Consider the following 14001-nt stretch of genomic DNA (forward strand, 5'->3'; position numbering starts at 1 on the left):
TGGAAATGCGAATGGTTCGGTGGATGCGCGGAGTATCGTTGAGAGAGAGGAAGACAAATGATGAAATGCGAAAGATGATGGGAATAGAGCCTGTGATGGATGCTGTGAAGAGAAACAGTTTGAGATGGTTTTTGTCATGTGTTGAGGAAGGATGAAAGTGACTGGTTGAGAAGAGTGATGGAAATGAATGTAGAAGGAAGTAGAGGATGGGGAAGACCGAGAAAGACTTGGCGAAAGATGGTCGAAGAAGAAATGCGGGCAAGGGGGTGAACAAGTGGAGATGCAGAAAATAGGGCAAAATGGAGAACATTGTCATGGGGACCGCAAGGCTAACCCCCGCTCTTGCAGGGAAAATAGCCTTAAAATGCCTGTTGTTGTTGTTGTTGTTGTTGTATTCCATAAGGTTCGCCTCATTCCCACCCTATCTATATACAGTAGTGCAGTTCTTCTATTATGGACTCCAGCAATGGAAAACATCTGCTTTGTCAAGTCACTGAAACAATACATTAATCGTTTTACAATGTATTTTCACCCTGATCCAGAACACATCTGTTCAAAGTGGGTGTATGGACAAACATTTGGGGTAAACTGTCCTTGCAAAAAGCGAGAACTATGGCCTGGCTGTACTGTATTTCTGGACATCCAAATTGTGTTCTCACACTTGTGATTTTTTATTGCCATCATCACTTTTTCACAGCCATGGCGAGTCCTACAAATTGTGACATAAGAAGAATTTTCCTCAGTGTAGAATATGTGGAAGAAGCTTGAATGTACATGGAAAAGAAAAAGACTGCGTACGAACATAGGAACAGTTCTGTCAATCATACATAGGCCTCAAAGCTAGTTATTGTGGTGAAAAAAAAGTCTTTAGGATTCTGCTCTAAAGGCAAAGGTGCATTGAAAAATGAAGTCTCTTTTCATACAGCTAAATTATAATATTCATTTTAAACGATTTAATATACAACGTTTTAAACATATAGAGCCACTTGCATATATATTCATTAAAATATTTTAATATACATGTGGTGGGTCACACTGTGAAGGCTTCAGGTAAATAAAAAAGAATTTCCATTAAATGTGATAAAATAGACATCATGTAGGGAGACTGTTGCTCGGATAAAGAGTTATCCATAAATGACGGACCACTGCATTTCCCCAATCCAACATTGGAAAAAGTACTGCCTCATGAACGTCTGGACCTCACCAACAGTCACGATATTCCCCGGGGAGACTAGAATACTGCTCTCCACTAAGTGCTACAGGTACTGTGCTTGACATCTCAATCTCCTGGAGGCTGAGGGATTTCAAAGCTACAAACACCATCCATTGCCCCCCACAAAAAAAGCTAAAGCACAAGCTCTTGACGCTCTAACATCAGACAGGTGGTTAGTGGTCACAGAGTTAACCACCTGGATAGCAGTCTAACTTTCTCTGCTGTTTCAATCACCTGATCCTACGCTGTTCATCAAGCACGAACATGTTCTTCCAGTAACCAACTCCCTTGATACATCCAAAAAAAATCAAGACTTCCTTCTCATCTCCACTCCTCTTTTCCTTTCTTCACCCACTTTCTGGAACCACATTCCTGAGATGGTGCAATTTTCCTTCCAGATCAGGTTTAAAGATGGCAGTGCATCATCATCTCTACCCATGGTATTTTCCACTCGCAATAAACCTCTCCTAGCCAATGCTCCCCTTTTACTCAGCGGTTACTATATTCTTTCCATTTCCTCTCTTCCCCTTTCATTTGTGCATCATTTTCTCTCACTTGCTTCGCCCACTTTTTCATCCCACTGTCTGCACACTTTCTTCTCATTACATTATGCTCCTGCTCTTGCTCTTGCATCACCCACACTCTTTGTATTAAAAATATAAAATAAAATAAACCCTTTTTGGCACAGTATGAAAACGTTGCCAGGGTCAATGCTGGTAAATTATCAGGGATATGTATGTGACCCATTTGCAGAAATGCTTCTGGATCTGTGCATTACATACAACTTGATATTGCAGTGGTTGAGCATAAGGATCTGGATGAGAGATGTGGAGTGGCTAATGTCCAAAACAAAGGCAAATTATAATGCAGCCAGGGTTTATGGAGTGATCTGTGGGAAATAAGTGAAAACTTAGTAACACGAGGCCACTGGAGTTATCTATGCAGTGTGGGCCTTAATATTTTCCAAGCTTTGTTACAAGGACCTACCACAACAGCATGAATCAACATATGATGACTAAAAATTTGAAAACAAACCCAAAAACATTTGAATCAACATGAAAAGCAGAGCCTATTTGAATAAAAACGTATTATAAACTCGATTGGCATTTATTTTTTAACTGTGATGTATTATGTTGTGATGTGTGTCCTATGACGTCGTTTCATCTGCCAGATGCTTTGTAGAAACAGAGAAAGTTGTTTCTTTGTTCAACAACAGACCCAGAAGTGCTGTCAGTCTCCCAAGTTACACGGTCCACTTGAGGCAACTGAGGGGCGTAGTGAGAAGAGAAATAACAAAAAAGTAAAGAAAAGGGAAGAAGAATTAAAGCAAGCAGTCTCATTAGTAAATCGGCAAGGCATTTTTACCACCAAGTTCAAAGTCTCATCCACTTGTCCAAAATTCAAAAGATCTAGAGGTGAAGCTTGATGTATCTGTCCATGAACTTTCAAAACAAAAGCTTTTTCCTAAATATCCGTCCATGAACTGTCAAACTTTAAAAAATCTTTTTCCTAAAATTCTGATTTATACTTTTGCTCAAGAATCAAACCCAGACCAGAGAGATCAGAGGCAAAAATTAATGTCATGACAATGCAGAGCCTGGTGATATCAACACATGAGCCTGGTTTGGCTTAATGGTTCGGGTGCTGGCCTGGGATCCGAGGATCCCGAGTTCGAATCCTGGTCGATCGTTGAATTAACGCCAGAGGGGTTGACTCAGACTCGGCCTATCATCCTTCCGAGGACAGAAAATTGAGCTCACTGGTATTTGGGGCACTGCATCAGCAGCACAAATGCGCTTCCAGAGAAATGATGCAACCAGCAGCCACAAGCTGCATACGAAACAACATATAAACACAGGACTACTATGGAGCACTTCATTTTTACACGAGATGCCATTCGATCACGTGTTATAAATGCAATTTATATAGAGTTTCACTTCTGCTTCCATAATTATTTCCAATACTGAACACCTGTTTTTTTTAGTGCGATTTATTTATGTGACTTCATGGGATGCAGATGGGGTGCAAACCTCTGACAATGATAAATGTTGAATAAATACACACTCATTTCATTGTGACCTCATAACTTATGCTGCATTGTGATGAATGTTTTCACATCGGGATTCAACATGGAAGGAACCATCTCAATACCGGGCAATCCACCTCGAGCACCTTATGAGCACTCCACCTTATGAGCACTCAAGTGTGAGCCTGGGGGATGGCATTTCATGCCAAAATCAACTCCTGTTCCAGCTCATCGAGGGTCTGTGGCTGTCTTGGCTAGCTTCAAATACGACTGCCAATGATATCCCAGAGATGTTCAATTGGATTGAAATCTCCCGAGATGGCAGGCCAGGGCGTCATGACATTAAAGTTGCCAATGCCAATCATGTTCCTTGTTCGGTTGGCCCTGTGAGCGGATGCATTATCATGCATAAAGATGATTCCTGGACCATGTTGTTGAAGGGTAGGAAACACGTGTATCTGTACGATCTCATTAATGTATCAATCTGCCGCCAGTTTGCCATGGATATGGGTCAAGTCGGTGCGAAAGGTTTCAGCAATACCACCCCACTTCATGACACTTCCACGTCCAAAATTTGCAGCTTCTTAGATACAGAGTGGGGCTCACGCATGTATGTCATGTATCCTCCAGTTTCAATGTTCTAGGCATGTTGTTAGTTATTTGTGCAACACACCATCCTCGTTCTTGGAGCTTGCACCAGCCAATTTCTGCTTTTCAGATCAAAGCATAGTACTGAATGGGGAGTTTTAATGTTTCTTCTGTTAAACCTTTATTCCAAGCTTATACATGCCAACTTTCCATCATTAATCGGCAGTGTTTGGGGGTAGAGTCGAAGATCTATGTGTTGCCGCCATCATAGCTGTGGCCAGAACGTACGTATACACTGACATGCTTTGCCTGATTGTGAGGCATTCCCAGCTGAGTGGCTCTAGTGTGTTCATTTATCCTTAGTTCTAAATTTCTTCACATTTCCCCTACATAAGCTGTGCCACAGTCACATGCCATGCAATATACCACTTCAGATTTGTCTCAAAATTATTTCATGGGGTTTGTCTGATATTTTGTGATGGCATGGTGAATGGTGTAATGGGGTTTGTCTGCTACCTGAATTTGTGCACTGCATACGATTTTGCTAATCGTCTCTGATAATACTGGGCCAGGCAAACCCTCGTACAACGGGTCTGTCTTCTAACACCCACGATGTTTTCAGTCTGCATAGCACCACGGTCGACTGAGCTTGTGCCCAGGAGGTTTATTTAAGTCAACGTTATTTAGCCACATACTGTACCCTTAAATACAGAATGGCACTGAAACTTCAAGCCTCTCATGTGGTAATGGAGTGAAGAAATCCCGTAAGGTTATGACATTAGCAGAGAAAATCGTGATTTTAGACAAATTGCCTGAGAGATGATGGTAGCATTGGTTAGCCATGAGTATCATGTGAACGAGTTTACCATACGCACCATTCGTTCAAGCTCGACTTCCTGGAGTTTGTAATTGAAAAAGGCTGTGCCACTGAACAGGTGTTCAACACTGACTAAACGGGGCTTTTCTAAAAGAACATGGGTAACAGGACGTACATCTCCAAGGAAGAGAAGGCAGCACACGGGCTCAGGTCTTTCAAGGATCGTCTTGCACTTCTTTTTTGTGGACATGCATCCATCCATGACATTAAATGCAAACATTTCGTGCCGAGACACACCCGGCGGCGACAATGATCACATGGCCTCAAACAAGTAAGACCCACGCTAAAAACTTAAGTCCCGACCATACAAATTTATATTTATGTACTAGCCGAAAGCACCCGGCATTGCCCGGGTTCTTTTTGAATGAATTTACTACTATAATTCAGCTTTTACTCACGGCCGTAGAAGATTGACTACTATAATTCAGCTCAGCTTTTAATTGCGAAATGGGCCCAGCCTGGCTGAGGCGGCCTCGACCGGCCTCACCACCGAGCCCATAACCTTCCTGGGGCCCGTCCCAACATTTTTGGTTCTTTTTGAATGAATTTACTACTATAATTCAGCTTTTACTCGCGGCCGTAGAAGATTGACTACTATAATTCAGCTCAGCTTTTAATTGCAAAATGGGCTCAGCCCAGCCGAGGTGGGCCTCGACCAGCCTCGCCACCTAGCCTATAATCGTCCCGGGGCCCGTCCCGACATTTTTTGTATTAGAGGTTTCTTCCTATCTTTCACAGTTCAGGAGATTAGCGCGTGCAGACAAACAAACAAACAAACAAAAACTTTGTTTTATAGATATATATATATATACAGATATATATAGATAAGTATTCCCTCTAAGGTTTTTATTAGCAAAACAAAAACTTGTAAACCATTTGTCCATATGTTACGTTCCGTGGCTGCATTTCCCTATCCCCATTTATCCCATAAAGTGTTAAACTTGCGCATCAATAGTTTTGCCCAGGAACCTAATCCCCAAGTTGGACGAGGGTTTACTGTAATATGGGAGGATGCAAAAACAATGTTTGTCTTCTTCTTTTTCCTTCTCTTTTTTTTTTTGTCTTTTTTGGTTCACCAATTCTAGATAGCATTACTTTCTCATATCCATGTTGCCCTGGAATGCTTTGCACATGTCTAATTTCATTGATGACAGCATTTGTTGGGGATGAAAGCATTCAAGCTCCAGAATCCAGGGTGTGGGCAACAGGTGCTTGTGTGTGATGGGGTTACACCAGTTGAAATCCAGTAGTTTAGGTGTGTGTGTGTGTGTGTGTGTGTGTGTGTGTGTGTGTGGGGGGGGGGGGGGGGGGGGGGCTTCGTATAAACTGATGTTCTCAAAGAGTCACCTGGGGGTCAGAAAACTTCCACATCTAGGGAAGGTAAATTGTTGAGTTCTTCAATTTCCATGGTGGATTTGAGGCGAGGAAAAATCTGACAGAGCTGCTCAAGAGGAAGGTCAACATGTTAAGACCTCAATGTTACGCGTTTCCACACATTCCACAGGAAATTATGTCTTGCTGATTGGTAGACAAGCCTAAGGTTCTTTACTTGATTAATGTCCAACGCAGAAGACAGGTGAACTCCAACCTTGAGTTTATTACAAAGTCAAAAAAGGTGAACTCAACACCTCCATGAGGAGGTGCACAGAATTAAGTTAGTTCGCTACTTAGTTAGTTTGCAACTGATGGTTCGCTCGTCTTCTTCTCTCCCACTGACACTGTTTTCGGGCTACATACAGTCACGTGAAAAAGTAAGTACACCCCGTGTAAAGTTTTGACTTTTTCAACATATTTCAACATACAGCTATTTGATCTTCATTTCAACAATATTAATAGATAAAGGTGATATAATATAACAAATATCATGAAACATTTACATTTTGTAGTCCATTGTAAAATTTAAATAAACATAAATGCAAATTTCGCATGTGGAAAAAGTAAGTACACCCCTACATTTTTCACTACTTCAAATACCTAAAATTAGAATTAGGTGCACCAGCTCAGGTGCAAATGATTAGAACATCGTTAGAGATGATCTTGGAGGAACCTGTCTTATTTAAACCTCAGACATATAGTTTGGTTTGCTCTTGGTTGTTGAAGTGTGCGGCATCACCATGCCGAGATCAGAAGAACTCTCTGAGGCCTTCAGAAAGAAGGTTATAGATGCCTACGAGTCTGGGAAGGGATTTAAAAAGATCTCCAAACAATTTGAAATCAATCATTCAACTGTCCGGAAGATCATCTACAAGTGGAGAAGATTCCAAACAACCGCCAACTTGTTCAGGCCAGGCCGCCCCAGCAATTTCAGCCCGAGAGCAGACCGCAAGATGCTGAAAGAAGTCTCTAAGAACCCCAGAATGTCATCACGGGACCTACAGGTAGCTCTTGCCACTGTTGATGTCAAAGTGCACGAGTCTACTATTAGAAAGAGGCTGCACAAATGTGATCTACATGGGAGGTGTGCCAGGAGGAAACCTCTGCTGTCCAGAAAGAACATCAGGGCAAGACTAAAGTTTGCCAATGAACACCGAGGCAAAGATCAGCACTTCTGGAACAATGTGCTCTGGCAAGATGAGTCAAAGGTAGAGCGATTTGGCCACAGTACCAGAAGACATGTTTGGCGAAAACCAAAGACAGCATTTGACCACAAGAACCTGATACCAAATGTAAAGCATGGTGGTGGAAATATTATGGTTTGGGGCAGCTTTGCTGCATCAGGGCCTGGGCAGTTCACCATCATAGAATCCACTATGAATTCTTCATTGTACCAGAGGGTGCTTGAGGATAATGTGAGGCCATCTGTCAGAAAGTTGAAGCTCAACCGAGGATGGACCTTGCAACATGACAATGACCCTATACATACGAGTAAATCCACCAAGGAATGGCTGAAAAGAAAGAAATGGAGGGTTCTGGAATGGCCAAGTCAAAGCCCGGATCTAAATCCCATCGAGATGTTGTGGGGGGGTTTGAAACGAGCTGTGCATGCAAGAAACCCCTCAAACATCGCAAAGCTGAAAGAATTCTGCATGGAGGAGTGGGCAAAAATTTCTCCCAGTCGATGTCAAAGACTGGTAGACAGTTATAAGAAACGCCTACTTGAGGTTGTTTCTGCCAAAGGGGGCAATACCACCTATTAGAGCCAAGGGTGTACTTACTTTTTCCACATGCGAAATTTGCATTTATGTTTATTTAAATTATACAATGGACTACAAAATGTAAATGTTTCATGATATTTGTTATCTTATATCACCTTTATCTATCAATATTGTTGAAATGAAGATCAAATAGCTGTATGTTGAAATATGTTGAAAAAGTCAAAACTTTACGTGGGGTGTACTTACTTTTTCACGTGACTGTATTATCAGGGACAGAACATTCGTGAACGTCACTATGTCGCCAAATTGCTCACAATTGCTAGATGATTCTATGTATGAAAGTACCCCAACTCATTATACGTGTTCCTTCCATGATGCAGCTTAAAGTCGAACAACAACACTATAACCTGCTACATTTTACACTACTCCAGTGTTAGAATAAATATCTCGCCTTCACAAATATTACGAGGTCATATTCAATTAGATTCATGAACAGGATTAATAATTAAATTCATATATGTGGGAAAATACATGCCCAGACCAGGAATCGAAACCAGGTCGTCTGGAAAAACCGTACCAGTGCTCTGCCATCTGAGCTATCTGGGCGACTGACTGAGCTTGAAATTTTCCCACACATATGATTGCCACTCTCTTTCAGTCAATGCTTCTGGGGCACTCGCTGCCATCCATAGGAGCACTAATGGCCTGAACATGAGAGGGTCTTCCTCCAATGGGGGGGTGGCGGGGACAAATCGATGTCTTCTATTTTAAACACCACTGGGGATGTAGTGAAGCAATTAGATTAATGACCAGGATTAAATAATTTAATTGATATGTGGGAAAATTGAATAATTAAGTCGAGGTATAAGCCTCTCAATGTCCTCAAGGTGTGGACCCTCTCGTGTTGCGCGCGCACACACACACACACACACACACACACACACACACACACACACACACACACACACACACACACACACACACACACACACACACACACAATAAACCAATGTCAAGGTAACAACACTCCCAAATGTGAGCAACATTTTTACAGCCTAACTTTTTGGGTCTTACCGTGTGTCCTGGTGAAGTGAAAGGCACCGCACGGTGCAATAGCGGGATCCACAAGTCACACAGGTGTATGCTGATGGGAATCCACATACCGTACAAAAATGGCGTGCAGGGAGGGCTGAGGGTGGAACAGATGCGCTGAAGTACGTGGTGCCCTCACTCACACTTAGGTTCTGCACACAAGATAGGCAGCAATCATGAATCGTTACTTATTCACACAAGGGCCGCAGTTTATGTGGACAATCAATGATCATCATCAGCAATCGCATGTCTCGTGAGTAGGGGTCAATGGGTCTTGTTCTTTGTCTCCAAAGGCCCGTTGACAATATATTTCAATGGCTAATGGTACAGGTAGGCAGAGCCGAGGAAATTAATGCAAGTCCAAATTGCGTAAGGACAATGCATGGCCATTTAGGACATAATATAACATCCCTTTCTGTGCATGGTGTCATATATTGTGACAGACTCCAATCTGCCTGTAAAGGAAAATGGCTGAAGCAGCTTGTGGTGATCTTCCCTTCTCTATTTGCATATATTTGAACAGAATGATGTGCTTGATTCGAAGAGATATGCTATGATTACTTAGTGGTATTGGCTGTTGGCATATATTGAAGATGTGCCTTATTCCTTGAAGATGAACACCCTTGGAGCATACATTAATGGCACGACTTTTTTTTTTAGCAAATCAGCTGGCAAGACCTGATATCCGAGCAAAGATTCTTCTTCTTCTGCTTCTTCTTTCATATACAGCTAATGGCTATGAGTAGCTTCGTTGGCTGTGCTGCTGATGGAATTCCCCCTCTACATTTGGTCACTAATTTTGAATTTGGCCAGGGTGTCGACAATAGCTCGCCTACGCTTTGTGAAGGACATCGTAGGATTATTAACATCGACAAACTAATGCCGGCAGACAGGATGCCCAATTTAAAGCCCATCTGAGTGCTGATACACACATGAATGCCTTGCCCTGCCTACGAGACACCAGAATGACAGTTTGTAGCTGGGCCGAGATTCAAACCCAGGCAAGATGGCTCAGTGGCGAATGTGCATACTTCTGGGCCATCCTGCCAGCTCCTTGGAAAGATGCCCTCACTCACATTTTTATTAGCTTGCGGTGGTGAATTTGTAACTTGTGCAGGGCGTGAGAAAATAATCGCCGATTGTTGTTGAAAGGTACTGTCGGATCTTTAATGTTGATCAGCAAAAGCTTACATAAGGAACAGCTTGCTGAACTTCCCATCAAAATAAAGCATACTTGTTGATGCAATACCCTACCCTTTAAAGCAACCGGATGGCAGTTTGTAGCTGGGATGGAAATCAGAAATTCACTGGACAGGTCAAAGGTGATTAAAACCAAAAATCAATCCCAGATCAGACAACATAAAGGTGCTTACACTCTTGGAATATCCAGTCAGTCCAGATATATATTTAATGCAACATTATGATGAGTTGAAATTATCCAGTGAAATATATGGCAGCATATACACATGTACATAGGAAGGATGAAAGTGACTGGCTGAGAAGAGTGATGGAAATGAATGCAGAAGGAAGTAGAGGACGGGGAAGACCAAGAAAGACTTGGCTAAAGGTGGTGGAAGAAGACATGCGGGCAAGGGGGTTAACAAGGGGAGATGTAGAAAATAGGGCAAAATGGAGAAGATTGTCGTGGGGACCGCAAGGCTAACCCCCGCTCAAGCAGGGAAAATGGCCTTAAAATGCCTGTTGTTGTTGTATATATACATGTACATGGAGACATAGCAGGTGCATTATAATGTGATAGGAATAAAATGTTAATTGGCATTATATTCACTCATAAACTTACAAAGGCCCATCTATGCCATGAGCTTCATTAATCTGAAAGTGTCTGTTCTTTCAGAGTGTACTCCAGAGGTTTGATACTTCATTAATTTATGGAACATATTCTGATTTAGCACTAAGCTCTCACGAAATTTTTAACACAAATATGCCAGATCCTAGGAAATTCTCAAATACATGGTGGCCATGTATGGCAGGCTAAGCAGGATACGAGTCACTTGAAGACGACCATAGGTCGGGACGGCCAAGAGGTGAATGAATGATAAGACGTTGCTCATGTTGAGGGATAATTCATGGAGGTTTGCTACATCAAGGTCGCCATAATTATAATAATCCGTGCAACAGCGCAGGGGTCAGTCCCACACAAAAAATGCTGCATCCAACGTTCAGCTGGAAAGATCAAGGTCTCAATTTTCTGAAATGCCAAATCAACTCTGCAGATTGACGAGATAATTCACAAAACTACAATCACAGCGGAATATTTTGCGAAGCTCATTCAAATAATGCGGCAAGACCATCAAAGACAAACACCAAAGGATGTTGACCAAAGGTGTACTCCTCCTCCACAACAATGCACCTGTAAGATAAGACGTGCAAAGATGCCCCCGCATCGGAAAACCGATGCCCCCGAGAAACCGCGAATTCAAGGGACACGGCCGCGAATGGAGAAACAGGTCACATTTTATCAACCATGAATACGCTGAACCGGTAAATACCGGGGTCCGCAAATACTGGGGTCTGACGGTATTAAATTTATGACATCATGGGTCACATGGTTTGATAGCCATACATTTGAAAACCTTTTGCGTCATTTTGCGTCAATAATGCGGCCATTTTGCGTCAATAATGCTTTTGCGTCAAAACATTTGCGTCAAACAAGGCCATGTTGTGAAGACTGCCATTCGTGACTGTTCTTTCAAGCAGCAATCAAGCATTTCCACCCAGCTGGAGAAGTTTGCACAAGAAGAGTGGGCCAAACTGCCAGTAGAGGTGTAGGAAGCTCATTCATCACTATATTAAGTGCTTGACTGCAGTTATTTTGTCCAAAGGCTGTGCTACCAAATATTAAGTCCAGAGTGTCAATAATTTTGTCAATGCCATTTCTTTTTATGTTCCGATGTTAAAGGATATATATATATATATATATATATATATATATATATATATATATATATATATATATATATATATATATATATATATATATATATATATATACAGTGGAACCTTGACTTACGAGTTTAATCCGTTCCGTGACCGAGCTCGTAACTCAAATTGCTCGTATCTCAAATCAAATTTCCCCATTGAAATGCATTGAAATGCTATTAATCCGTTCCAGCCCGCCAAAAACCACACCAATTTTTTTTTTAATATACAGTATATATAAAAATATCTCGCGCTTTATATTTCACCTGTATGCAGCATACAAGTTGGCAGGATGGCCTGGACTGGAGGTACGCACACTTGACTCTAAAGTCTAAACTGTCCAGCCTGGGTTTGAATCCCGACCCAGCTATAACCTGTCATGGGTGAATCACAGGCAGGGCGATTCATCAATGTGTGTACCGCTAAACTGGGCGCCCCGTTTGCGTCCCATTAGTTGTTGGATGTTAAGGATCTCACCGTGTTTTCCACAAAGAGAAGGCGAGCTATCGCCGGCACTCTGAACAAGTTGACGGCAGAGATACTGTACTTGCACGGCATGATAACCACGTGTCGCACGATCTCTTGTCATGGTCCACAAGATTATCACAGAGAGGTGCAGCTTCCAGCGTTTCGAGATCTGATCCAGGCCTATCCAACGAGACCGGTCCCAGCGTTCTAGGCCCGGTGGTTGTCTCAGACGGACCCGACAACGGCAGTGTTCGTTTTAACTCGATTCGATTCGAGCGCCGACGTGCCGGCGAACAAAACCGGTCATATCTTTTGAACGCGTGGCTCGATTTTTACAAAATAAACTTTTTCTTGAAGGTCTGAACCGTGCGCTCAAAACGATACCGAGTTTGACCCTGAGAGAGCCGTTTTGCGCCGGCAAAGGCGCCTTGTGTGACGTGAGGACCACGTCGTGCTGCATAGATTATCATAAATTATCATATCATTATCGGCGGCGTTATATATCATTAGCGCTATACGACAGAGATACTGTACGTGCACGGCAAGATAACCACGTGACCGGAGCCCACCTGGCGGCATAAACTCAAAATAACCGAAATGCGAAAACTAAAATGCAGCGCTATACTACGACAGAGATACTGTACGTGCACGGCAAGATAACCACGTGACCGGGTGGCGAAAGCTCGTAACTCGGATCTCGGCTCGCATCTCAAAGCAATAAACTGCCAGAGTGACGGCTCGTATCTCGAAAAACTCGTAAGTTGGGGCACTCGTAAGTCGAGGTTCCACTGTATATATATATATATATATATATATATATATATATATATATATATATATATATATATATATATATATATATTTCTGAATTTGTGAATGAGCAGGTAAGGTTTTACCAAGAATGAGCAGTAGTTACCTGTAATGAGACTGCAATCTCAGATGAAACAGGGAGCTGGCATGATGCGTTACAATTGGGAGAGATATGTAATGTTGTTTGCATGCCTTACCCTTTGTTTACAACTTATGCCATCCCATTTTTACAGCCTGTATTAGAGGTTTGTGTTATATCGATAAATCAATTATTTCACCAGTTGGACCACCTTCCAGTCCTCAGTGTGCCATGCCTCGATGACAGATCTCTGATATTTATTGTATCCAGAATCACAGTCGGTCTCACAATTGAATTTCAAGGCTAAATTGTACATTACGACGTGTCATTACTGACTGTGTAATCTTGCACAGCTACGTTGTTCCACTGCGTTCTTCCAATATAAGAGTATTTTTAAACTTCTCAGTTTCAACAGTGCAGGGCTTGCCAGGTCCTTGCACCGCGCCACCATCAATCAGTCCAGATTTGTCACCAATTGGAATCCCATCTGTTAATTTGCTCACTATGCTGCAAATTACGAATAAAGGTTTCTCTACCATACTAAATTTGAGCACTATTAATTATTCTGCCAATTAATTCTGAAAGGCCTGGATAGTATATGGAAACACACATTACCTGATCCTGTCCAGTTTCTGTCACCCTTGGTTTTGCAAAAGTCTGGGAATAAGCTCCCATAAAATGCATTCTCAAGTGATATAGCCTGCACTCAGCATATTTCCTTGGAAGCGGTGCACCAAGCGGTGTACCAAAATGGCAATTGTGTCATCAACATATATATTCCATTACCACAACAGCCAATCCTCACCAGTCTAA

At 42.2% G+C, this 14001-nt stretch overlaps 1 protein-coding gene across 2 annotated transcripts in view; it reads right to left on the reverse strand.

Annotated features, from left to right (window-relative positions):
* Positions 1-647: 647 nt before the first annotated feature.
* The window catches only part of ZNHIT1 (zinc finger HIT-type containing 1), a 44341-nt gene continuing 30987 nt past the window's right edge, over positions 648-14001 (reverse strand). Inside the window, exons 4-5 of one of the 2 annotated variants that reach the window (XM_068122516.2) lie at positions 8963-9043; positions 648-2478 (exon numbers count right to left, since the gene is read on the reverse strand). In XM_068122516.2, coding sequence (XP_067978617.1) covers positions 2374-2478; positions 8963-9043 — 186 coding nt within the window. In that variant the 3' untranslated portion in view covers positions 648-2373. Of the gene's footprint in view, positions 2479-8873; positions 9044-14001 lie in introns of both variants that reach the window. The other variant, XM_068122507.2, reaches the window with a different exon arrangement.

The sequence above is a fragment of the Myxine glutinosa genome, chromosome 1 (genome assembly GCF_964187855.1).
Source record: "Myxine glutinosa chromosome 1, kmMyxGlut1.1, whole genome shotgun sequence".
Lineage (NCBI taxonomy): Eukaryota > Metazoa > Chordata > Myxini > Myxiniformes > Myxinidae > Myxine > Myxine glutinosa.